Source organism: Hemibagrus wyckioides, linkage group LG12 (genome assembly GCF_019097595.1).
Source record: "Hemibagrus wyckioides isolate EC202008001 linkage group LG12, SWU_Hwy_1.0, whole genome shotgun sequence".
Taxonomy (NCBI): Eukaryota; Metazoa; Chordata; class Actinopteri; order Siluriformes; family Bagridae; genus Hemibagrus; species Hemibagrus wyckioides.
Window position 1 is genome coordinate 7,896,611 of NC_080721.1, and position 27,110 is coordinate 7,923,720.

At 38.4% G+C, this 27,110-nt stretch overlaps 1 protein-coding gene across 1 annotated transcript in view; it reads right to left on the minus strand.

The window, feature by feature from the left end:
* Positions 1 to 450: 450 nt before the first annotated feature.
* The window catches only part of si:ch211-250g4.3 (extracellular matrix-binding protein ebh), a 32,808-nt gene continuing 6,148 nt past the window's right edge, over positions 451 to 27,110 (minus strand). Inside the window, exon 4 of the mRNA XM_058404851.1 lies at positions 451 to 27,110. Within this exon, the coding sequence (XP_058260834.1) occupies positions 1,528 to 27,110 (25,583 nt within the window). The 3' untranslated portion in view covers positions 451 to 1,527.

Sequence of the window (27,110 nt, forward strand, 5' to 3'; positions counted from 1 at the left end):
TTTATATGCACTGTATGCACAGAGCGCTGCTTAAGGAACAACGCAATTCAAGACACCTCCTAAAGAATAAAGCTATCATATCAAAACTCATTTTAAAAAATATAACACATTATCAGTTATCATTCTAATTTAATGCTCATTGTCATTCATCTGTTTTTAACTTTTTGTTTCTCCTTTTTTTATTTTTCCCCACAGTTTACTACCTTGATACAAGAAGATATACGTTCAACCGCCACACAAGAAATGGTGTGCTCATGTTAGAAAGAGTAGTGAGCAATTATATTCTTTGACTTTATATTATAAACACCATGTTTTGGTAAGTAATTTGTACTTATTAAAGCTGGAAAGATTCTCCACAGCAGCAACACTGTAGCTTCATTTATGAGCTATTTCACTAATCAGCAACTGTTACTGTATATTTATTCACACTCAACAAACCACACAGAGCAATTTATTAATTCAAAAGGTTCCATTTATTGAAAGATGGATAAAAAATTAGTGTTAACTCGTTTCTATGTCAATCTAATTTTTATGTTTTAATCTGGTGAACTAATTAATGTTTCACTGCTCACTGTTTTTTAAGGTAAGTTTGCAACATCATCCATATTCCAATGTAAATTTGTGACCTTATCGACTCAATGCTTTAAGGGATTCAGATTCTTTCAAGCCAGAGGTCTTTCCCTCATCACCTGACAATGACAGTTTAGACTAGTGAAGACTAGCACAGTCCTCCTCCGATGACCATGTAGCCAACACCGTTTCCAAACCAATGGCTGTGTGACATCCTCAAACACTTGAATAGGAAAGACTTGCTCTCTGTCTATGCAAGGTTAGTGTTTGATTTAGCCACCAATTATTACTTACAGCCGACAGGTATGTCCATTGAAATCATGAGGGAGTGTGGGAGACCCTGCTGTCTTTCTAACTTAATTAGAAAAATTTGTTTTTTGGGTACCAGCACCTGAATCCTAATTGTCTACAATACAAGTATAAGTATACGGGTGTAAGATGAAATATGTAGGTATACTGGATATGTGCATTTTACCTTCAACCTTATCACACAGGGAGCCATGACAAAAGTTTTTTAACTATTCCAGCATTGTGTTACAATACTACATCAAATAAGAATGAAAAGTTAGTTCAAATAGCAAAGCAGATTAGTTGTATATTTGTACCAGATATGTCTCACACACACACACACACACACACACACACATGCATGCATCCAGAAAATCTGATAAAATATTGAAAATTGGAAAATTGGTCAGTAGTCAATTTATCAATAAAAATAATAAATTGTTCATTACTATATAATTCAGATAATTATTTATGCATAATAGTCATAACAATAAGCACAACAAAGTTGTCTCACATTCAGTGAAAAATAAATCACAAGTCCATTTTGACTTATGTAGCAATTACCACAGGAGTTTCATACAACATCTGAAGTTGTAGAAGGCTTTGTTTAGGGGGGAGAAAAAATCTTATTTAATATATTTCGATTGTGGGAACAATGCTTGTTTGACTTCAAGAATCTGAAATGCTTTGTTCTTCTTGTTTAATTTCACTAGGGCAACAATTGCAGCACTGCCTGAGCCATTGCAGGAGCCCCCGTCTTTGTAAGACATTTTTAGTTTTTGCTTCCCTTGGAGCCTTTCTACTTAGTCTCTCATTCCTGTCATCACTCAGCACATGAAGAGAAGCACTAGCAAGCTCCGTTAGTCCTTCTGTCCGAATTCCCTCCACCTGTTTGGCAGACCATTCCTCCACTTCTTTTGTATTCCCCTCTTGTCTCTCCTCTGTCGCTGTTTGTACAGCTTTGTCAGTCACATGCCTGATTCTGTCTTTAATTGTGGCTGTTTCATTGATGAGTTCCTCCATCCTTTGTAGGTATTTGGTGTTTGAATCTTTTCTCTTGCTCTTTAATTGGTTGATCTCTAAAAGCATACACTCCTTTAACAAAATGATTTGTTTTTCCTTCTCAGTGATTTTCTGCCTCTCTGTTTCTCTTTCATTATAAAGCATATCTTTCTTCAGCTCCTGCTCGATTTTTTCTTTCTGTAGTCCAACTTTCTTTATTTCATTTTTGTGAATTTCTTGTAATCGATTCTGTAGTTCTTTCTCCATGTTCTCTATTGTCCTACTTATGTCTTTAATGACGTTTTTGTCTGTCAGAGCATCCTTGTGAGTAATAGCTGTCTCGGTGACTTTGTGTTCAGTAGTAGGCTCTGTCATGGTTTCGGTGTCTTTCATATGTATTTCAAGTTTACACTGTATGCTTTTGTCTTTTTTCTTGTATTTTGCTTCCTGCTGATATGTTTGTTTGACATTGATCTCTTGTAGCTTCTCATTTCTTCGCATTTTCTCACTGTGGTTTTGTAATTCTTCTTCTATTTGCCATAGTTCTTGTCTTCTGCTTTGACAAATTTGTGTTAAACAGTCTGCTTCATCTCTCAGCCTCTGGGTTTCTAACTTAATCTGCTCCATGAAATTACTTTTCATTTCCATCTTTTCACTTTGATGTTTACTGTCAGTTTCTTGACAAATGTCTTGATCGGATTGCACAGCTCCTGTGCCAAACCTTTCCTCATTGGCCTCCATATAAGTTTGAGTTTGAGCATCTATTTTGATTGTTACTAGCATATTATCTGTTCCCTCTAGATCAACTTTGTCATTTTCTGTATGACGTTTCGTTATACTCAAGTCTTTAGTTTTCTCCTTGCTCTCATACTCTCCACTTGCCAGTTTTTCACTGTCTTCTTTTTGGTTTTGATGTCTGATCTGCGATTGCAACTCCTCCTCTCTTCTCTGAAAATCCAGACAATTCTTTTCAAGATCATTTTTCTCTTTCTCCAGAAGTGCTTGCTTAGTCTCAATGTCTTGCTTTTGCTTTGCCATTTCAGCAGCCATCTTCTCCAAGGCATCCTTCTGTTTCATTGTGTATTCAACAATAAGTCTGCATTCATCTATTTCCTGTGCCAATGTTGTGTTAATTTCCTCAAGGTTTTGTACGTCCATCATGGCTTTTTCTAGAGCGTTCCTCATGTCCTGCATTTCCTTCTGCATAGAGGCCATTGATTGGTCAAGTCTTTTTTTCTCATTCTCTAACTCTTCCTTTTCAAGATTGATAGCTTCTTGGTCCTCTTTCAGTTTCTCCTTTGTTTGTTCCAGCTCTTTTTTCACATTTTTGATCATAGACTTTTGCTCTTCAACATCTTGCTCCTTCATGGTTATTTCGTTCCTAATTTTATCAACTTCTTCTTTCTCTTGCTTCATCTTTGCAATTTGCGATTGCAACTCTTCCTCTCTTCTCTGCAGATCCAGACAATTCTTTTCAAGATCATTTTTCTCTTTTTCCAGAAGGGCTTGGTTAGCCTCAATGTTCTGCTTTTGCTTCGCCATTTCAGCAGCCATATTGTCCAAGGCAGCCTTTTGTTTCTTTGTGTCTTCAGCAATAAGTCTGCATTCATCTATTTCCTGTGCCAATCGTCTGTTAATTTCCTCCACGTTTTGTACGTCCATCTTGGCTTTTTCTAGAGCGTTCCTCATGTCCTGCATTTCCTTCTGCATAGATCCGTTTTTCTGATCAAGTCTTTGTCTCTCATTCTCTAACTCTTGCTTTTCAAGACCCATAGCTTCTTGGTCCTCTTTCAGTTTCACCATCATTTTTTCTAGCTCTGTCTTCACATTGTTGATCATAGACTGTTGCTCTTCAACATCTTGCTCCTTCATAGTTATTTCTTTCCTGATTTTATCAACTTCTTCTTTCTCTTTTGTTATATTTGCAGTTTGTGCTTGCAACTCCTCCTCTCTTCTCTGCAAATCCAGACATTTCTTTTCCAGATCATTTTTCTCTTTCTCCAGAAGGTCTTGATTAGCCTCAGTGTCTTGCTTTTGCTTTGCCATTTCAGCACCAATCTTCTCCAAGGCATCCTTCTGTTGCTTTGTGTCTTCAGCAATAAGTCTGCATTCATCTATTTCCTGTGCCAAACTTCTGTTAATTTCGTCCACGTTTTGTACGTCCATCTTGGCTTTTTCTAGAGCGTTCCTCATGTCCTGCATTTCCTTCTGCATAGAGGCCATTGATTGGTCAAGTCGTTTTTTCTCATTCTCTAACTCTTCCTTTTCAAGAGTTATAGCTTCTTGGTTCTCTTTCAGTTTCTCCTTTGTTTGTTCCAGCTCTTTTTTCACATTTTTGATCATAGACTGTTGCTCTTCAACATCTTGCTCCTTCATGGTTATTTCTTTCCTAATTTTATCAAATTCTTCTTTCTCTTGCTTCATCTTTGCAATTTGCAATTTCAACTCCTCCTCTCTTCTCTGCAGATCCAGACAATTCTTTTCAAGATCATTTTTCTCTTTTTCCAGAAGGGCTTGGTTAGCCTCAATGTTCTGCTTTTGCTTCGCCATTTCAGCAGCCATATTGTCCAAGGCAGCCTTTTGTTTCTTTGTGTCTTCAGCAATAAGTCTGCATTCATCTATTTCCTGTGCCAATCGTCTGTTAATTTCCTCCACGTTTTGTACGTCCATCTTGGCTTTTTCTAGAGCGTTCCTCATGTCCTGCATTTCCTTCTGCATAGATCCGTTTTTCTGATCAAGTCTTTGTCTCTCATTCTCTAACTCTTGCTTTTCAAGAGCCATAGCTTCTTGGTCCTCTTTCAGTTTCACCATCATTTTTTCTAGCTCTGTCTTCACATTGTTGATCATAGACTGTTGCTCTTCAACATCTTGCTCCTTCATGGTTATTTCTTTCCTGATTTTATCAACTTCTTCTTTCTCTTGCTTCATCTTTGCAATTTGCGATTGCAACTCCTCCTCTCTTCTCTGCAAATCCAGACATTTCTTTTCCAGATCATTTTTCTCTTTCTCCAGAAGGTCTTGATTAGCCTCAGTGTCTTGCTTTTGCTTTGCCATTTCAGCAGCCATATTGTCCAAGGCAGCCTTTTGTTTCTTTGTGTCTTCAGCAATAAGTCTGCATTCATCTATTTCCTGTGCCAAACTTCTGTTAATTTCCTCCACGTTTTGTACGTCCATCTTGGCTTTTTCTAGAGCGTTCCTCATGTCCTGCATTTCCTTCTGCATAGAGGCCATTGATTGGTCAAGTCGTTTTTTCTCATTCTCTAACTCTTCCTTTTCAAGAGTGATAGCTTCTTGGTCCTCTTTCAGTTTCTCCTTTGTTTGTTCCAGCTCTTTTTTCACATTTTTGATCATAGACTGTTGCTCTTCAACATCTTGCTCCTTCATGGTTATTTCTTTCCTGATTTTATCAAATTCTTCTTTCTCTTGCTTCATCTTTGCAATTTGCAATTGCAACTCTTCCTCTCTTCTCTGCAGATCCAGACAATTCTTTTCAAGATCATTTTTCTCTTTTTCCAGAAGGGCTTGGTTAGCCTCAATGTCTTGCTTTTGTTTTGCCATTTCAGCAGCCATATTGTCCAAGGCAGCCATTTGTTTCTTTGTGTCTTCAGCAATAAGTCTGCATTCATCTATTTCCTGTGCCAATCTTCTGTTAATTTCCTCCACATTTTGTACGTCCATCTTGGCTTTTTCTAGAGCATTCCTCATGTCCTGCATTTCCTTCTGCATAGAGGCCATTGATTGGTCAAGTCTTTTTCTCTCATTCTCTAACTCTTTCTTTTCAAGAGTTATAGCTTCTTGGTTCTCTTTCAGTTTCTCCTTCATTTGTTCCAGCTCTTTTTTCACATTTTTGATCATAGACTGTTGATCTTCAACATCTTGCTCCTTCATGGTTATTTCTTTCCTGATTTTATCAACTTCTTCTTTCTCTTGGTTCATCTTTGCAATTTGCGATTGCAACTCTTCCTCTCTTCTCTGCAGATCCAGACAATTCTTTTCAAGATCATTTTTCTCTTTTTCCAGAAGGGCTTGGTTAGCCTCAATGTCTTGCTTTTGTTTTGCCATTTCAGCAGCCATATTGTCCAAGGCAGCCATTTGTTTCTTTGTGTCTTCAGCAATAAGTCTGCATTCATCTATTTCCTGTGCCAATCGTCTGTTAATTTCCTCCACATTTTGTACGTCCATCTTGGCTTTTTCTAGAGCGTTCCTCATGTCCTGCATTTCCTTCTGCATAGAGGCCATTGATTGGTCAAGTCGTTTTTTCTCATTCTCTAACTCTTCCTTTTCAAGAGTGATAGCGTTGTGGTCCTCTTTCAGTTTCTCCTTTGTTTGTTCCAGCTCTTTTTTCACATTTTTGATCATAGACTGTTGATCTTCAACATCTTGCTCCTTCATGGTTATTTCTTTCCTGATTTTATCAAATTCTTCTTTCTCTTTCGTCATCTTTGCAATTTGCGATTGCAACTCTTCCTCTCTTCTCTGCAAATCCAGACAATTCTTTTCAAGATCATTTTTCTCTTTTTCCAGAAGGGCTTGGTTAGCCTCAATGTCTTGCTTTTGCTTTGCCATTTCAGCAGCCATATTGTCCAAGGCAGCCTTTTGTTTCTTTGTGTCTTCAGCAATAAGTCTGCATTCATCTATTTCCTGTGCCAATCTTCTGTTAATTTCCTCCACATTTTGTACGTCCATCTTGGCTTTTTCTAGAGCGTTCCTCATGTCCTGCATTTCCTTCTCCATAGAGGCCATTGATTGGTCTAGTCTTTTTCTCTCATTCTCTAAAACTTCCTTTTCAAGAGTTATAGCTTCTTGGTCCTCTTTCAGTTTCACCATCATTTTTTCTAGCTCTGTCTTCACATTGTTGATCATAGACTGTTGCTCTTCAACATCTTGCTCCTTCATGGTTATTTCTTTCCTGATTTTATCAACTTCTTCTTTCTCTTTTGTTATATTTGCAGTTTGTGCTTGCAACTCCTCCTCTCTTCTCTGCAGATCCAGACAATTCTTTTCAAAATCATTTTTGTCTTCCTCCAGAAGGGCTTGGTTAGCCTCAATGTCTTGCTTTTGCTTTGCCATTTCAGCAGCCATATTGTCCAAGGCAGCCTTTTGTTTCTTTGTGTCTTCAGCAATAAGTCTGCATTCATCTATTTCCTGTGCCAGTCTTCTGTTAATTTCCTCCACATTTTGTACGTCCATCTTGGCTTTTTCTAGAGCATTCCTCATGTCCTGCATTTCCTTCTGCATAGAGGCCATTGATTGGTCAAGTCGTTTTTTCTCATTCTCTAACTCTTCCTTTTCAAGAGTGATAGCGTCGTGGTCCTCTTTCAGTTTCTCCTTTGTTTGTTCCAGCTCTTTTTTCACATTTTTGATCATAGACTGTTGCTCTTCAACATCTTGCTCCTTCATGGTTATTTCTTTCCTGATTTTATCAACTTCTTCTTTCTCTTGCTTCATCTTTGCAATTTGCGATTGCAACTCTTCCTCTCTTCTCTGCAGATCCAGACAATTCTTTTCAAGATCATTTTTCTCTTTTTCCAGAAGGGCTTGATTAGCCTCAATGTCTTGCTTTTGTTTTGCCATTTCAGCAGCCATATTGTCCAAGGCAGCCATTTGTTTCTTTGTGTCTTCAGCAATAAGTCTGCATTCATCTATTTCCTGTGCCAATCTTCTGTTAATTTCCTCCACATTTTGTACGTCCATCTTGGCTTTTTCTAGAGCATTCCTCATGTCCTGCATTTCCTTCTCCATAGAGGCCATTGATTGGTCTAGTCTTTTTCTCTCATTCTCTAAAACTTCCTTTTCAAGAGTTATAGCTTCTTGGTCCTCTTTCAGTTTCACCATCATTTTTTCTAGCTCTGTCTTCACATTGTTGATCATAGACTGTTGCTCTTCAACATCTTGCTCCTTCATGGTTATTTCTTTCCTGATTTTATCAACTTCTTCTTTCTCTTTTGTTATATTTGCAGTTTGTGCTTGCAACTCCTCCTCTCTTCTCTGCAAATCCAGACAATTCTTTTCAAGATCATTTTTCTCTTTTTCCAGAAGGGCTTGGTTAGCCTCAATGTCTTGCTTTTGCTTTGCCATTTCAGCAGCCATATTGTCCAAGGCAGCCTTTTGTTTCTTTGTGTCTTCAGCAATAAGTCTGCATTCATCTATTTCCTGTGCCAAACTTCTGTTAATTTCTTCCACGTTTTGTACGTCCATCTTGGCTTTTTCTAGAGCATTCCTCATGTCCTGCATTTCCTTCTGCATAGAGGCCATTGATTGGTCAAGTCGTTTTTTCTCATTCTCTAACTCTTCCTTTTCAAGAGTGATAGCGTCGTGGTCCTCTTTCAGTTTCTCCTTTGTTTGTTCCAGCTCTTTTTTCACATTTTTGATCATAGACTGTTGATCTTCAACATCTTGCACCTTCATGGTTATTTCTTTCCTGATTTTATCAAATTCTTCTTTCTCTTTCGTCATCTTTGCAATTTGCGATTGCAACTCTTCCTCTCTTCTCTGCAAATCCAGACAATTCTTTTCAAGATCATTTTTCTCTTTTTCCAGAAGGGCTTGGTTAGCCTCAATGTCTTGCTTTTGCTTTGCCATTTCAGCAGCCATATTGTCCAAGGCAGCCTTTTGTTTCTTTGTGTCTTCAGCAATAAGTCTGCATTCATCTATTTCCTGTGCCAATCTTCTGTTAATTTCCTCCACATTTTGTACGTCCATCTTGGCTTTTTCTAGAGCGTTCCTCATGTCCTGCATTTCCTTCTGCATAGATCCGTTTTTCTGATCAAGTCTTTGTCTCTCATTCTCTAACTCTTGCTTTTCAAGAGCCATAGCTTCTTGGTCCTCTTTCAGTTTCACCATCATTTTTTCTAGCTCTGTCTTCACATTGTTGATCATAGACTGTTGCTCTTCAACATCTTGCTCCTTCATGGTTATTTCTTTCCTGATTTTATCAAATTCTTCTTTCTCTTCCTTCATCTTTCCAATTTGCAATTGCAACTCCTCTTCTCTTCTCTGCAGATCCAGACAATTCTTTTCAAAATCATTTTTGTCTTCCTCCAGAAGGGCTTGGTTAGCCTCAATGTCTTGCTTTTGCTTTGCCATTTCAGCAGCCATATTGTCCAAGGCAGCCTTTTGTTTCTTTGTGTCTTCAGCAATAAGTCTGCATTCATCTATTTCCTGTGCCAAACTTCTGTTAATTTCGTCCACGTTTTGTATGTCCATCTTGGCTTTTTCTAGAGCGTTCCTCATGTCCTGCATTTCCTTCTGCATAGAGGCCATTGATTGGTCAAGTCGTTTTTTCTCATTCTCTAACTCTTCCTTTTCAAGAGTTATAGCTTCTTGGTTCTCTTTCAGTTTCTCCTTTGTTTGTTCCAGCTCTTTTTTCACATTTTTGATCATAGACTGTTGCTCTTCAACATCTTGCTCCTTCATGGTTATTTCTTTCCTAATTTTATCAAATTCTTCTTTCTCTTGCTTCATCTTTGCAATTTGCAATTTCAACTCCTCCTCTCTTCTCTGCAGATCCAGACAATTCTTTTCAAGATCATTTTTCTCTTTTTCCAGAAGGGCTTGGTTAGCCTCAATGTTCTGCTTTTGCTTCGCCATTTCAGCAGCCATATTGTCCAAGGCAGCCTTTTGTTTCTTTGTGTCTTCAGCAATAAGTCTGCATTCATCTATTTCCTGTGCCAATCGTCTGTTAATTTCCTCCACGTTTTGTACGTCCATCTTGGCTTTTTCTAGAGCGTTCCTCATGTCCTGCATTTCCTTCTGCATAGATCCGTTTTTCTGATCAAGTCTTTGTCTCTCATTCTCTAACTCTTGCTTTTCAAGAGCCATAGCTTCTTGGTCCTCTTTCAGTTTCACCATCATTTTTTCTAGCTCTGTCTTCACATTGTTGATCATAGACTGTTGCTCTTCAACATCTTGCTCCTTCATGGTTATTTCTTTCCTGATTTTATCAACTTCTTCTTTCTCTTCCTTCATCTTTCCAATTTGCAATTGCAACTCCTCTTCTCTTCTCTGCAGATCCAGACAATTCTTTTCAAAATCATTTTTGTCTTCCTCCAGAAGGGCTTGGTTAGCCTCAATGTCTTGCTTTTGCTTTGCCATTTCAGCAGCCATATTGTCCAAGGCAGCCTTTTGTTTCTTTGTGTCTTCAGCAATAAGTCTGCATTCATCTATTTCCTGTGCCAGTCTTCTGTTAATGTCCTCCAGGTTTTGTACGTCCATCTTGGCTTTTTCTAGAGCGTTCCTCATGTCCTGCATTTCCTTCTGCATAGAGGCCATTGATTGGTCAAGTCGTTTTTTCTCATTCTCTAACTCTTCCTTTTCAAGAGTGATAGCGTCGTGGTCCTCTTTCAGTTTCTCCTTTGTTTGTTCCAGCTCTTTTTTCACATTTTTGATCATAGACTGTTGATCTTCAACATCTTGCACCTTCATGGTTATTTCTTTCCTGATTTTATCAAATTCTTCTTTCTCTTTCGTCATCTTTGCAATTTGCGATTGCAACTCTTCCTCTCTTCTCTGCAAATCCAGACAATTCTTTTCAAGATCATTTTTCTCTTTTTCCAGAAGGGCTTGGTTAGCCTCAATGTCTTGCTTTTGCTTTGCCATTTCAGCAGCCATATTGTCCAAGGCAGCCTTTTGTTTCTTTGTGTCTTCAGCAATAAGTCTGCATTGATCTATTTCCTGTGCCAATCTTCTGTTAATTTCCTCCACATTTTGTACGTCCATCTTGGCTTTTTCTAGAGCATTCCTCATGTCCTGCATTTCCTTCTGCATAGAGGCCATTGATTGGTCAAGTCGTTTTTTCTCATTCTCTAACTCTTCCTTTTCAAGAGTGATAGCGTCGTGGTCCTCTTTCAGTTTCTCCTTTGTTTGTTCCAGCTCTTTTTTCACATTTTTGATCATAGACTGTTGATCTTCAACATCTTGCACCTTCATGGTTATTTCTTTCCTGATTTTATCAAATTCTTCTTTCTCTTTCGTCATCTTTGCAATTTGCGATTGCAACTCTTCCTCTCTTCTCTGCAAATCCAGACAATTCTTTTCAAGATCATTTTTCTCTTTTTCCAGAAGGGCTTGGTTAGCCTCAATGTCTTGCTTTTGCTTTGCCATTTCAGCAGCCATATTGTCCAAGGCAGCCTTTTGTTTCTTTGTGTCTTCAGCAATAAGTCTGCATTGATCTATTTCCTGTGCCAATCTTCTGTTAATTTCCTCCACATTTTGTACGTCCATCTTGGCTTTTTCTAGAGCGTTCCTCATGTCCTGCATTTCCTTCTCCATAGAGGCCATTGATTGGTCTAGTCTTTTTCTCTCATTCTCTAAAACTTCCTTTTCAAGAGTTATAGCTTCTTGGTCTTCTTTCAGTTTCACCATCATTTTTTCTAGCTCTGTCTTCACATTGTTGATCATAGACTGTTGCTCTTCAACATCTTGCTCCTTCATGGTTATTTCTTTCCTGATTTTATCAACTTCTTCTTTCTCTTTTGTTATATTTGCAGTTTGTGCTTGCAACTCCTCCTCTCTTCTCTGCAGATCCAGACAATTCTTTTCAAAATCATTTTTGTCTTCCTCCAGAAGGGCTTGGTTAGCCTCAATGTCTTGCTTTTGCTTTGCCATTTCAGCAGCCATATTGTCCAAGGCAGCCTTTTGTTTCTTTGTGTCTTCAGCAATAAGTCTGCATTCATCTATTTCCTGTGCCAGTCTTCTGTTAATGTCCTCCACGTTTTGTACGTCCATCTTGGCTTTTTCTAGAGCATTCCTCATGTCCTGCATTTCCTTCTGCATAGAGGCCATTGATTGGTCAAGTCGTTTTTTCTCATTCTCTAACTCTTCCTTTTCAAGAGTGATAGCGTCGTGGTCCTCTTTCAGTTTCTCCTTTGTTTGTTCCAGCTCTTTTTTCACATTTTTGATCATAGACTGTTGATCTTCAACATCTTGCACCTTCATGGTTATTTCTTTCCTGATTTTATCAAATTCTTCTTTCTCTTTCGTCATCTTTGCAATTTGCGATTGCAACTCTTCCTCTCTTCTCTGCAAATCCAGACAATTCTTTTCAAGATCATTTTTCTCTTTTTCCAGAAGGGCTTGGTTAGCCTCAATGTCTTGCTTTTGCTTTGCCATTTCAGCAGCCATATTGTCCAAGGCAGCCTTTTGTTTCTTTGTGTCTTCAGCAATAAGTCTGCATTGATCTATTTCCTGTGCCAATCTTCTGTTAATTTCCTCCACATTTTGTACGTCCATCTTGGCTTTTTCTAGAGCGTTCCTCATGTCCTGCATTTCCTTCTGCATAGATCCGTTTTTCTGATCAAGTCTTTGTCTCTCATTCTCTAACTCTTGCTTTTCAAGAGCCATAGCTTCTTGGTCCTCTTTCAGTTTCACCATCATTTTTTCTAGCTCTGTCTTCACATTGTTGATCATAGACTGTTGCTCTTCAACATCTTGCTCCTTCATGGTTATTTCTTTCCTGATTTTATCAAATTCTTCTTTCTCTTCCTTCATCTTTCCAATTTGCAATTGCAACTCCTCTTCTCTTCTCTGCAGATCCAGACAATTCTTTTCAAAATCATTTTTGTCTTCCTCCAGAAGGGCTTGGTTAGCCTCAATGTCTTGCTTTTGCTTTGCCATTTCAGCAGCCATATTGTCCAAGGCAGCCTTTTGTTTCTTTGTGTCTTCAGCAATAAGTCTGCATTCATCTATTTCCTGTGCCAAACTTCTGTTAATTTCGTCCACGTTTTGTATGTCCATCTTGGCTTTTTCTAGAGCGTTCCTCATGTCCTGCATTTCCTTCTGCATAGAGGCCATTGATTGGTCAAGTCGTTTTTTCTCATTCTCTAACTCTTCCTTTTCAAGAGTTATAGCTTCTTGGTTCTCTTTCAGTTTCTCCTTTGTTTGTTCCAGCTCTTTTTTCACATTTTTGATCATAGACTGTTGCTCTTCAACATCTTGCTCCTTCATGGTTATTTCTTTCCTAATTTTATCAAATTCTTCTTTCTCTTGCTTCATCTTTGCAATTTGCAATTTCAACTCCTCCTCTCTTCTCTGCAGATCCAGACAATTCTTTTCAAGATCATTTTTCTCTTTTTCCAGAAGGGCTTGGTTAGCCTCAATGTTCTGCTTTTGCTTCGCCATTTCAGCAGCCATATTGTCCAAGGCAGCCTTTTGTTTCTTTGTGTCTTCAGCAATAAGTCTGCATTCATCTATTTCCTGTGCCAATCGTCTGTTAATTTCCTCCACGTTTTGTACGTCCATCTTGGCTTTTTCTAGAGCGTTCCTCATGTCCTGCATTTCCTTCTGCATAGATCCGTTTTTCTGATCAAGTCTTTGTCTCTCATTCTCTAACTCTTGCTTTTCAAGAGCCATAGCTTCTTGGTCCTCTTTCAGTTTCACCATCATTTTTTCTAGCTCTGTCTTCACATTGTTGATCATAGACTGTTGCTCTTCAACATCTTGCTCCTTCATGGTTATTTCTTTCCTGATTTTATCAACTTCTTCTTTCTCTTCCTTCATCTTTCCAATTTGCAATTGCAACTCCTCTTCTCTTCTCTGCAGATCCAGACAATTCTTTTCAAAATCATTTTTGTCTTCCTCCAGAAGGGCTTGGTTAGCCTCAATGTCTTGCTTTTGCTTTGCCATTTCAGCAGCCATATTGTCCAAGGCAGCCTTTTGTTTCTTTGTGTCTTCAGCAATAAGTCTGCATTCATCTATTTCCTGTGCCAGTCTTCTGTTAATGTCCTCCACGTTTTGTACGTCCATCTTGGCTTTTTCTAGAGCATTCCTCATGTCCTGCATTTCCTTCTGCATAGAGGCCATTGATTGGTCAAGTCGTTTTTTCTCATTCTCTAACTCTTCCTTTTCAAGAGTGATAGCGTCGTGGTCCTCTTTCAGTTTCTCCTTTGTTTGTTCCAGCTCTTTTTTCACATTTTTGATCATAGACTGTTGATCTTCAACATCTTGCACCTTCATGGTTATTTCTTTCCTGATTTTATCAAATTCTTCTTTCTCTTTCGTCATCTTTGCAATTTGCGATTGCAACTCTTCCTCTCTTCTCTGCAAATCCAGACAATTCTTTTCAAGATCATTTTTCTCTTTTTCCAGAAGGGCTTGGTTAGCCTCAATGTCTTGCTTTTGCTTTGCCATTTCAGCAGCCATATTGTCCAAGGCAGCCTTTTGTTTCTTTGTGTCTTCAGCAATAAGTCTGCATTGATCTATTTCCTGTGCCAATCTTCTGTTAATTTCCTCCACATTTTGTACGTCCATCTTGGCTTTTTCTAGAGCATTCCTCATGTCCTGCATTTCCTTCTGCATAGAGGCCATTGATTGGTCAAGTCGTTTTTTCTCATTCTCTAACTCTTCCTTTTCAAGAGTGATAGCGTCGTGGTCCTCTTTCAGTTTCTCCTTTGTTTGTTCCAGCTCTTTTTTCACATTTTTGATCATAGACTGTTGATCTTCAACATCTTGCACCTTCATGGTTATTTCTTTCCTGATTTTATCAAATTCTTCTTTCTCTTTCGTCATCTTTGCAATTTGCGATTGCAACTCTTCCTCTCTTCTCTGCAAATCCAGACAATTCTTTTCAAGATCATTTTTCTCTTTTTCCAGAAGGGCTTGGTTAGCCTCAATGTCTTGCTTTTGCTTTGCCATTTCAGCAGCCATATTGTCCAAGGCAGCCTTTTGTTTCTTTGTGTCTTCAGCAATAAGTCTGCATTGATCTATTTCCTGTGCCAATCTTCTGTTAATTTCCTCCACATTTTGTACGTCCATCTTGGCTTTTTCTAGAGCGTTCCTCATGTCCTGCATTTCCTTCTCCATAGAGGCCATTGATTGGTCTAGTCTTTTTCTCTCATTCTCTAAAACTTCCTTTTCAAGAGTTATAGCTTCTTGGTCTTCTTTCAGTTTCACCATCATTTTTTCTAGCTCTGTCTTCACATTGTTGATCATAGACTGTTGCTCTTCAACATCTTGCTCCTTCATGGTTATTTCTTTCCTGATTTTATCAACTTCTTCTTTCTCTTTTGTTATATTTGCAGTTTGTGCTTGCAACTCCTCCTCTCTTCTCTGCAGATCCAGACAATTCTTTTCAAAATCATTTTTGTCTTCCTCCAGAAGGGCTTGGTTAGCCTCAATGTCTTGCTTTTGCTTTGCCATTTCAGCAGCCATATTGTCCAAGGCAGCCTTTTGTTTCTTTGTGTCTTCAGCAATAAGTCTGCATTCATCTATTTCCTGTGCCAGTCTTCTGTTAATGTCCTCCACGTTTTGTACGTCCATCTTGGCTTTTTCTAGAGCATTCCTCATGTCCTGCATTTCCTTCTGCATAGAGGCCATTGATTGGTCAAGTCGTTTTTTCTCATTCTCTAACTCTTCCTTTTCAAGAGTGATAGCGTCGTGGTCCTCTTTCAGTTTCTCCTTTGTTTGTTCCAGCTCTTTTTTCACATTTTTGATCATAGACTGTTGATCTTCAACATCTTGCACCTTCATGGTTATTTCTTTCCTGATTTTATCAAATTCTTCTTTCTCTTTCGTCATCTTTGCAATTTGCGATTGCAACTCTTCCTCTCTTCTCTGCAAATCCAGACAATTCTTTTCAAGATCATTTTTCTCTTTTTCCAGAAGGGCTTGGTTAGCCTCAATGTCTTGCTTTTGCTTTGCCATTTCAGCAGCCATATTGTCCAAGGCAGCCTTTTGTTTCTTTGTGTCTTCAGCAATAAGTCTGCATTGATCTATTTCCTGTGCCAATCTTCTGTTAATTTCCTCCACATTTTGTACGTCCATCTTGGCTTTTTCTAGAGCATTCCTCATGTCCTGCATTTCCTTCTGCATAGAGGCCATTGATTGGTCAAGTCGTTTTTTCTCATTCTCTAACTCTTCCTTTTCAAGAGTGATAGCGTCGTGGTCCTCTTTCAGTTTCTCCTTTGTTTGTTCCAGCTCTTTTTTCACATTTTTGATCATAGACTGTTGATCTTCAACATCTTGCACCTTCATGGTTATTTCTTTCCTGATTTTATCAAATTCTTCTTTCTCTTTCGTCATCTTTGCAATTTGCGATTGCAACTCTTCCTCTCTTCTCTGCAAATCCAGACAATTCTTTTCAAGATCATTTTTCTCTTTTTCCAGAAGGGCTTGGTTAGCCTCAATGTCTTGCTTTTGCTTTGCCATTTCAGCAGCCATATTGTCCAAGGCAGCCTTTTGTTTCTTTGTGTCTTCAGCAATAAGTCTGCATTGATCTATTTCCTGTGCCAATCTTCTGTTAATTTCCTCCACATTTTGTACGTCCATCTTGGCTTTTTCTAGAGCGTTCCTCATGTCCTGCATTTCCTTCTCCATAGAGGCCATTGATTGGTCTAGTCTTTTTCTCTCATTCTCTAAAACTTCCTTTTCAAGAGTTATAGCTTCTTGGTCTTCTTTCAGTTTCACCATCATTTTTTCTAGCTCTGTCTTCACATTGTTGATCATAGACTGTTGCTCTTCAACATCTTGCTCCTTCATGGTTATTTCTTTCCTGATTTTATCAACTTCTTCTTTCTCTTTTGTTATATTTGCAGTTTGTGCTTGCAACTCCTCCTCTCTTCTCTGCAGATCCAGACAATTCTTTTCAAAATCATTTTTGTCTTCCTCCAGAAGGGCTTGGTTAGCCTCAATGTCTTGCTTTTGCTTTGCCATTTCAGCAGCCATATTGTCCAAGGCAGCCTTTTGTTTCTTTGTGTCTTCAGCAATAAGTCTGCATTCATCTATTTCCTGTGCCAGTCTTCTGTTAATGTCCTCCACGTTTTGTACGTCCATCTTGGCTTTTTCTAGAGCATTCCTCATGTCCTGCATTTCCTTCTGCATAGAGGCCATTGATTGGTCAAGTCGTTTTTTCTCATTCTCTAACTCTTCCTTTTCAAGAGTGATAGCGTCGTGGTCCTCTTTCAGTTTCTCCTTTGTTTGTTCCAGCTCTTTTTTCACATTTTTGATCATAGACTGTTGATCTTCAACATCTTGCACCTTCATGGTTATTTCTTTCCTGATTTTATCAAATTCTTCTTTCTCTTGCTTCATCTTTGCAATTTGCAATTTCAACTCCTCCTCTCTTCTCTGCAAATCCAGACATTTCTTTTCCAGATCATTTTTCTCTTTCTCCAGAAGGTCTTGATTAGCCTCAAAGTCTTGCTTTTGCTTTGCCATTTCAGCACCCATCTTCTCCAAGGCATCCTTCTGTTGCTTTGTGTCTTCAGCAATAAGTCTGCATTCATCTATTTCCTGTGCCAATCGTCTGTTAATTTCCTCCACATTTTGTACGTCCATCTTGGCTTTTTCTAGAGCGTTCCTCATGTCCTGCATTTCCTTCTGCATAGATCTGTTTTTCTGATCAAGTCTTTGTCTCTCATTCTCTAACTCTTGCTTTTCAAGAGCCATAGCTTCTTGGTCCTCTTTCAGTTTCACCATCATTTTTTCTAGCTCTGTCTTCACATTGTTGATCATAGACTGTTGCTCTTCAACATCTTGCTCCTTCATAGTTATTTCTTTCCTGATTTTATCAACTTCTTCTTTCTCTTTTGTTATATTTGCAGTTTGTGCTTGCAACTCCTCCTCTCTTCTCTGCAAATCCAGACATTTCTTTTCCAGATCATTTTTCTCTTTCTCCAGAAGGTCTTGATTAGCCTCAGTGTCTTGCTTTTGCTTTGCCATTTCAGCACCAATCTTCTCCAAGGCATCTTTCTGTTGCTTTGTGTCTTCAGCAATAAGTCTGCATTCATCTATTTCCTGTGCCAAACTTCTGTTAATTTCCTCCACGTTTTGTACGTCCATCTTGGCTTTTTCTAGAGCGTTCCTCATGTCCTGCATTTCCTTCTGCATAGAGGCCATTGATTGGACAAGTCGTTTTTTCTCATTCTCTAACTCTTCCTTTTCAAGAGTGATAGCTTCTTGGTCCTCTTTCAGTTTCTCCTTTGTTTGTTCCAGCTCTTTTTTCACATTTTTGATCATAGACTGTTGCTCTTCAACATCTTGCTCCTTCATGGTTATTTCTTTCCTGATTTTATCAAATTCTTCTTTCTCTTGCTTCATCTTTGCAATTTGCAATTTCAACTCCTCCTCTCTTCTCTGCAAATCCAGACATTTCTTTTCCAGATCATTTTTCTCTTTCTCCAGAAGGTCTTGATTAGCCTCAAAGTCTTGCTTTTGCTTTGCCATTTCAGCACCCATCTTCTCCAAGGCATCCTTCTGTTGCTTTGTGTCTTCAGCAATAAGTCTGCATTCATCTATTTCCTGTGCCAATCTTCTGTTAATTTCCTCCACATTTTGTACGTCCATCTTGGATTTTTCTAGAGCATTCCTCATGTCCTGCATTTCCTTCTGCATAAAGGCCATTGATTGGTCAAGTCGTTTTTTCTCATTCTCTAACTCTTCCTTTTCAAGAGTGATAGCATCGTGGTCCTCTTTCAGTTTCTCCTTTGTTTGTTCTAGCTCTTCTTTCACAGTGTTGATCATAGACTTTTGCTCTTCAACATCTTGCTCCTTCATGGTTATTTCTTTCCTGATTTTATCAAATTCTTCTTTCTCTTGCTTCATCTTTGCAATTTGCGATTGCAATTCTTCCTCTCTTCTCTGCAGATCCAGACAATTCTTTTCAAGATCATTTTTCTCTTTTTCCAGAAGGGCTTGGTTAGCCTCAATGTTCTGCTTTTGCTTCGCCATTTCAGCAGCCATATTGTCCAAGGCAGCCTTTTGTTTCTTTGTGTCTTCAGCAATAAGTCTGCATTCATCTATTTCCTCTGCCAATCTCCTGTTAATTTCCTCCACGTTTTGTACGTCCATCTTGGCTTTTTCTAGAGCGTTCCTCATGTCCTGCATTTCCTTCTGCATAGATACGTTTTTCTGATCAACTCTTTGTCTCTCATTCTCTAACTCTTGCTTTTCAAGAGCCATAGCTTCTTGGTCCTCTTTCAGTTTCACCATCATTTTTTCTAGCTCTGTCTTCACATTGTTGATCATAGACTGTTGCTCTTCAACATCTTGCTCCTTCATCGTTATTTCTTTCCTGATTTTATCAACTTCTTCTTTCTCTTTTGTTATATTTGCAGTTTGTGCTTGCAACTCCTCCTCTCTTCTCTGCAAATCCAGACATTTCTTTACCAGATCATTTTTCTCTTTCTCCAGAAGGTCTTGATTAGCCTCAGTGTCTTGCTTTTGCTTTGCTATTTCAGCACCAATCTTCTCCAAGGCATCCTTCTGTTGCTTTGTATCTTCAGCAATAAGTCTGCATTCATCTATTTCCTGTGCCAATCTTCTGTTAATTTCCTCCACGTTTTGTACGTCCATCTTGGCTTTGTCTAGAGCATTCCTCATGTCCTGCATTTCCTTCTGCATAGAGGCCATTGATTGGTCAAGTCTTCTTTTCTCATTCTCTATCTCTTCCTTTTCAAGAGTTATAGCTTCTTGGTTCTCTTTCAGTTTCTCCTTAATTTGTTCCAGCTCGTTTTTCACAGTGTTGATCATAGACTTTTGCTCTTCAACATCTTGCTCCTTCATGGTTATTTCTTTTCTGATTTTATCAAATTCTTCTTTCTCTTCCTTCATCATTGCAATTTGTGCTTGCAACTCCTCCTTTCTTCTCTGCAAATCAAGACAATTCTTTTCAAGATCATTTTTCTCTTTCTCCAGAAGGGCTTGATTAGCCTCAATGTCTTGCTTTTGTTTTGCCATTTCAGCACCCATTATCTCCAAGGCATCCTTCTGTTGTTTTGTGTCTTCAGCAATAAGTCTGCATTGATTTATTTCCTGTGCCAATCTTCTGTTAATTTCCTCCAGGTTTTGTACGTCCATCTTGGCTTTTTCCAGACCAATTCTCATGTCCTGCATTTCCTTCTGCTTAGAGGCCACTGATTGGTCAAGTTTTCTTTTCTCATTCTCTAACTCTTCCTTTTCAACACATATAGCTTCTTGGTCATCTTTCAGTTTCTCCTTCATTTGTTCCAGCTCGTTTTTCACAGTGTTTATCATAGACTTTTGCTCTTCAACATCTTGCTCCTTCATGGTTATTTCTTTCCTGATTTTATCAAATTCTTCTTTCTCTTCCTTCATCTTTGCTATTTGCAATTGCAACTCCTCCTCTCTTCTCTGCAAATCCAGACAAGTCTGTTCAAGATCATTTTTTTCTTTCTCCAGAAGGGCTTGGTTAGCCTCAATGTCTTGCTTTTGCTTTGCCATTTCAGCACCCATGATCTCCAATACATCCTTCTGTTGCTTTGTGTCTTTAGCCATAAGTCTGCATTCATCTATTTCCTGTGCCAATCTTCTGTTAATTTCCTCCACGTTTTGTACGTCCATCTTGGCTTTTTCCAGAGTGTTACTCATGTCCTGCATTTCCTTCTGCATAGAGGCCATTGATTGGTCAAGTCTTTTTCTCTCATTCTCTAACTCTTTCTTTTCAAGAGTTATAGCTTCTTGGTTCTCTTTCAGTTTCTCCTTCATTTGTTCCAGCTCTTTTTTCACATTGTTGATCATAGACTTTTGCTCTTCAACATCTTGCTCCTTCATGGTTATTTCTTTCCTGATTTTATCAACTTCTTCTTTCTCTTTTGTTATATTTGCAGTTTGTGCTTGCAACTCTTCCTCTCTTCTCTGCAAATCCAGACATTTCTTTTCAAGATCATTTTTCTCTTTCTCCAGAAGGTCTTGATTAGCCTCAGTGTCTTGCTTTTGCTTTGCCATTTCAGCACCAATCTTCTCCAAGGCATCTTTCTGTTGCTTTGTGTCTTCAGCAATAAGTCTGCATTCATCTATTTCCTGTGCCAAACTTCTGTTAATTTCCTCCACGTTTTGTACGTCCATCTTGGCTTTTTCTAGAGCGTTCCTCATGTCCTGCATTTCCTTCTGCATAGAGGCCATTGATTGGTCAAGTCGTTTTTTCTCATTCTCTAACTCTTCCTTTTCAAGAGTGATAGCGTCGTGGTCCTCTTTCAGTTTCTCCTTTGTTTGTTCTAGCTCTTTTTTCACATTTTTGATCATAGACTGTTGCTCTTCAACATCTTGCTCCTTCATGGTTATTTCTTTCCTGATTTTATCAACTTCATCTTTCTCTTGCTTCATCTTTGCAATTTGCGATTGCAACTCCTCCTCTCTTTTCTGCAAATCCAGACAATTCTTTTCAAGATCATTTTTCTTTGTCTCCAGAAGGGCTTGGTTAGCCTCAATGTTGTGCTTTTGCTTCGCCATTTCAGCAGCCATATTGTCCAAGGCAGCCTTTTGTTTCTTTGTGTCTTCAGCAATAAGTCTGCATTCAACTATTTCCTGTGCCAATCGTCTGTTAATTTCCTCCACGTTTTTTACGTCCATCTTGGCTTTTTCTAGAGTGTTCCTCATGTCCTGCATTTCCTTCTGCATAGAAGACATTGATTGGTCAAGTCTTTTTTTCTCATTCTCTAACTCTTCCTTTTCAAGAGTTATAGCTTCTTGGTCCTCTTTCAGTTTCTCCTTCATTTGTTCCAGCTCTTCTTTCACAGTGTTGATCATAGACTTTTGCTCTTCAACATCTTGCTCCTTCATGGTTATTTCTTTCCTGATTTTATCAAATTCTTCTTTCTCTTGCTTCATCTTTGCAATTTGCGATTGCAACTCTTCCTCTCTTCTCTGCAGATCCAGACAATTCTTTTCAAGATCATTTTTCTCTTTTTCCAGAAGGGCTTGGTTAGCCTCAATGTTCTGCTTTTGCTTCGCCATTTCAGCAGCCATATTGTCCAAGGCAGCCTTTTGTTTCTTTGTGTCTTCAGCAATAAGTCTGCATTCATCTATTTCCTCTGCCAATCTCCTGTTTATTTCCTCCACGTTTTGTACGTCCATCTTGCCTTTTTCTAGAGCGTTCCTCATGTCCTGCATTTCCTTCTGCATAGATACGTTTTTCTGATCAACTCTTTGTCTCTCATTCTCTAACTCTTGCTTTTCAAGAGCCATAGCTTCTTGGTCCTCTTTCAGTTTCACCATCATTTTTTCTAGCTCTGTCTTCACATTGTTGATCATAGACTGTTGCTCTTCAACATCTTGCTCCTTCATGGTTATTTCTTTCCTGATTTTATCAACTTCTTCTTTCTCTTTTGTTATATTTGCAGTTTGTGCTTGCAACTCCTCCTCTCTTCTCTGCAAATCCAGACATTTCTTTACCAGATCATTTTTCTCTTTCTCCAGAAGGTCTTGATTAGCCTCAGTGTCTTGCTTTTGCTTTGCCATTTCAGCACCAATCTTCTCCAAGGCATCCTTCTGTTGCTTTGTGTCTTCAGCAATAAGTCTGCATTCATCTATTTCCTGTGCCAAACTTCTGTTAATTTCCTCCACGTTTTGTACGTCCATCTTGGCTTTTTCCAGAGTGTTACTCATGTCCTGCATTTCCTTCTGCATAGAGGCCATTGATTGGTCAAGTCTTTTTCTCTCATTCTCTAACTCTTTCTTTTCAAGAGTTATAGCTTCTTGGTTCTCTTTCAGTTTCTCCTTCATTTGTTCCAGCTCTTTTTTCACATTGTTGATCATAGACTTTCGCTCTTCAACATCTTGCTCCTTCATGGTTATTTCTTTCCTGATTTTATCAAATTCTTCTTTCTCTTGGTTCATCTTTGCAATTTGCAATTGCAACTCTTCCTCTCTTCTCTGCAAATCCAGACAATTCTTTTCAAGATCATTTTTCTCTTTCTCCAGAAGGGTTTGGTTAGCGTCAATGTCTTGCTTTTGCTTCGCCATTTCAGCAGCCATATTGTCCAAGGCAGCCTTTTGTTTCTTCGTGTCTTCAGCAATAAGTCTGCATTCATCTATTTCCTGTGCCAATCTTCTGTTAATTTCCTCCACGTTTTGTACGTCCATCTTGGCTTTTTCTAGAGCGTTCCTTATGTCCTGCATTTCCTTCTGCATAGAGGCCATTGATTGGTCACGTCTTTTTCTCTCATTCTCTAAAACTTCCTTTTCAAGAGTGATAGCTTCTTGGTCCTCTTTCAGTTTCTCCTTTATTTTTTCCAGCTCTTTTTTCACATTGTTGATCATAGACTGTTGCTCTTCAACATCTTGCTCCTTCATGGTTATTTCTTTCCTGATTTTATCAACTTCTTCTTTCTCTTTCGTCATCTTTGCAATTTGCGATTGCAACTCTTCCTCTCTTCTCTGCAGATCCAGACAATTCTTTTCAAGATCATTTTTCTCCTTCTCCAGAAGGGCTTGGTTAGCCTCAATGTCTTGCTTTTGCTTTGCCATTTCAGCACCCATCTTCTCCAAGGCAGCCTTTGGTTCCAGCTCCATCTGCAGTTTTTCATGATCTAGCAGTTTGTCCTGTGTTTTCTTTTCTTTCATTTTGCCATTCACTCTTTCATCCACTGCTCTTTGTGCATCTTCTTCTGTCTGCCTTCCTTTAGTTTTTCTTATTTCTTCATATGTTACCTCCAATTCTTTCTTTTTTTGCATTATTTTGGCACTCATCACTTCTAATTCACCTCGTTCTCTCATATTCTGTTCTGCTTTGTGTTCAAGGTCTCTTTTTCTTCGCTGCATTTCTGTCTTTAACATTTTCATGCCTTCTTTTTCTCTTTTAAACACCTCCTGATTTTGCTTCATTTCTAATTTAAGTTGTTGTAACATCTCTCTAATGTTTTCAATTTCTAGAACAAGTCTGTCCATTTCTATTTTAATACTGTTTTCCTCTACTGCCACTTGTTGTTTTTCTGACATTCTACTTTCAAAGTGAATTTTGGTGTTCCGTGCAATTTCTCTAGTCTGTTCAATCAGGTCAATAATACTGATAATCTCAGCACTTATCTCTTCTTTTTGTTCCATATCCGAAGTGACTTCTTTGACGCTTTTCTCAAATTCCTCTTTTGTTCTTTGTATTTCAGCTTCAGCACATTCTATTTCATATCTCTGCTTCTCAGCTATTGCCCATTTGCTTTCCATTTCTTCTTTTTCTTTCTGGATTTCTTCCCTTATTCTGTCTAGCTCATCTTTTTTCCTTTTTACATGCTTCATCCTTTGGTTAAGATCTTTTCTCATACTTTCCATCTCTTTTTTCTCAAGCTCCATTTCTGCCATCTCTCGTTTGATCCTCTGTGCCCTTTCCTCCAGTTCATTTCTTTGTTGTTGAATTTCCTCCTTGACCTGTTGTATCTTTTCCATCTCTATTTTCACAAGACGCATTTTTTCTTCAACCTCATTCTTTTGCTTAAGTATCTCAGCCTTCATCTGCTCAATTCTATTGTTCTCGACCTCATCATTCTGTATCTGCGTGTCTACTTTCAGCTGTTCAAGTTGATACATTTCTTTCATTGCCTTTTCTGTTTCAGCCTTTAGATTTTCCTTCTGTTTCTTTAACTCAGTTCCCATATCTTTATTTTTCTTAGCAGCATTTTGTTCTGATGTTGCTGCAGGCATCAATTCCAGGTCATTCTTCTTCTGATTTATTTCTTCAACATGAATTCCATATTGCTTTGCTTCTTGTTCTAGTTCTTGCATGCTTATCCTGACTTTTTCCAAAGCATTCTTCATGTCCTCGATTTCTCTCTGCATAGTTGCCTCTGACAACTGAAAACTTTTTCTCTCATTCTCTATTTTTTGCTTTTCAAGGGTGATAACTTTTTGTTCAGCATGTAGTTTTGTCTTCATTTCTTCTAGTTCATTTCTCAGATTGTTGTTTAGGGATATATCCTTTTCAATATTCTGTTTTTCTATTCGCAAGTAATTCATCAACCGATCAAAATCATTTCTCTCTTGCTTCATCTTCTCCCTGACAATGTCCATTTCTTGTATCTGTGCTTCAGATTCCATTTTCATCTTATCCAGCTTACATTTATCCTCAATCATTTCTTTCATATTGTCCTCCAGAATTTTGTTTTGTTGTTGAATGTCTGTCTGTCTTTGGTCAAGTATTTCTTTGTCCATTATTATCTTCTTTTTGGTTTCCTGCATTTCTTCACCCTCTTTTATAAGTTGCGCTTTGAGAGTATTAAGTTCTTTTCTTTTCTTCAATATGTCTTCCCTTTCTTTTTCTGCCTCTTTTTTCTGTTGGTTCATCTCATCAATTTCTTTTTCCAGTGCTTTTCTCTGTTCCTCCATTATCAGACGGTCACTGTCCTCTTTTTCCCTTTGACTTGTTATTTGCAGTTGCAACTCCTCCTCTCTTCTCTGCAAGTCCATCCACTTGTTGTCCAGATTATTTTTGTCTTTTTCAAGAAGGGCTTTTGTTGTTTCAATATCTCCCTTTTCCTTTGCTATCTCAGTCACCATCTTCTCCAAGGCATGCTTCTCTTGATTTGTGTCACCAATGATTCTGAATTGTTCTTTTTCTAATCGTGTCTTAATTTCTTCCAGGTTTTGTATGTCCATCTTGGCTTTTTCTAAAGCGTTCTTCAAGTCCTGCATTTCACTCTGCATAGATGCCTTTGACTGCTCCAAGCTTTTTCTCTCATTCTGTATTTCTTGTTTTTCAAGGATGATAACTTCTTGTTCAGCATTCAGTTTTGCCCTTCTTGCTTCTAACTCATTTCTCATATTATGATTTAAGAGGCTGTTCTTTTCAATTGCTTTTTTCTCCATATCTATGCCTTTTATCAACTCATCAAGTTCCTCTTTCTTCTGTTTTATTTCCTTCCTGTTGTCTTCTACGTCATGTATTTGAGATTCAAGTTCCATTCTCATCATGCCGAGTTTACTTCTCTCCTCCATTACTTCCTTTAGATTTTTCTCCAGAATTTGTTTTTGTTGATTCAGTTCAGTCTCTCTTTGGTCAAGCAAAAGTTTATCAACTACCCTGCCTTTACTCTCTTTGTCATGGTCTATTTCATCCATCGTTTTTGGCAAATTGTCCGTTGCCTGCCACATTTTATTTTTACGTATTTCTTCCAAAGTTCTTGACAATTCTTTTTTTTGTTGCTGTATCTTGGCACTCATGATTTCTAAGTCACCTTGTTCTCTCCTAATCTTTTCTTCTTTCTTTTCAAGGTCTCTTTTTCTTCGTTGGATCTCAAGCTTTAACATTCTTATGTCTTCCTTTTCCCTCCGATTAACCTCCTTGCTTTGATCAGTTTCTGTTTTAAGCCACTGTAACATTTCTCTGATGTATTCAATTTCTACTACTAGTCTCTGCATTTCGCATTTCATCTTATTTACTTCTACTGCTCCTAATTGGCTTTCTGGGATTGTATTTTCCATATTAAAGGTTGTATCCCATAAAATTTCCCTTGTTCTTTCAATTTGATAAATGAGGTTTACAATCTTAGCATTTATCCCTTCGTTTTCTTCCATGTGAAGACTGTTTTTCTCAACCCTTAGCTGGAAGTCCTCTCTTGCTTTTTGTATTTCATCCCTTTTGTGTTCAATTTCCACTCTTTCTTTCTGCATTTCCGCTCTAATTCTGTCTATTTCACCCGTTCTTCGAGTGGTCTGCTTCATCATTTGGTCAAAATGTTTTCTTTTCGTGTCCATCTCTTTTTTCATAAGTTCCAGCTCTTCCATCTCTCGTTTTGCCCACTGCATCCTTTCTTCTAATTCTTTTCTTTGTTGTTGTATTTCCTCCTTGACCCATTGCAATTTTTCTGCCTCTGTTTTCACAAGTCGCATTTTGTTTTCAACCTCCTCTTTTTGTTTTAGTATTTCAGCCTTCTTCTGTTCAATTTCATCCATATTGCTCTGTGTCTGTATGAATTTGTACTCAGTTTCTTCATTTCGTCTCTGTAGGTCTATCTTCAGCTGTTGAAGTTTATGAATTTCCTTTATTGCCTTCTCTAGTTTGGCCTCCACATCGTCCTTCTGTCCCATCAGTTTAGTTTTCATCTCTTGCATTTGCTTTATTTCATTTCTCATCATCTCTATGTTTTTATTCAACTCTTCTTTGTTCCTGTAAAACTTGTTGGTCTCGTTATATCTGTTCTCCAAGAGTACTTTCTCTTTAAGCATATCAGCTGTCAGTTGGTTTAGCCGATCTGCCTCAAGTTTTAACTCTTCCCTGCTCTTCTCAATTTCTTGTTTTGCTTTCTGAACCTCAGCTTGCACATTTTCACAGTTCTGTCTCTCTCTGACAATTTCAACATGTTTGTTTTCCAGAACATTTCTTTCTCTTTGCAGGTTAGCTCTTATTTGCTCAAGTATGTGCTTTTCACGATTTAACTCCTGTTCCATTTTCATGAGTCTTCTTCTCGCCAGTGAATCTTTCTTTATCTGCGAGTCAGCCCCGTGTCCACGCTTATAGTCTTCCTCTTTTCTTTCGCCACATGATAGATCCTCTTCAGTCTGAGTACACTTGGTGTTTCGTTGTCTCCATT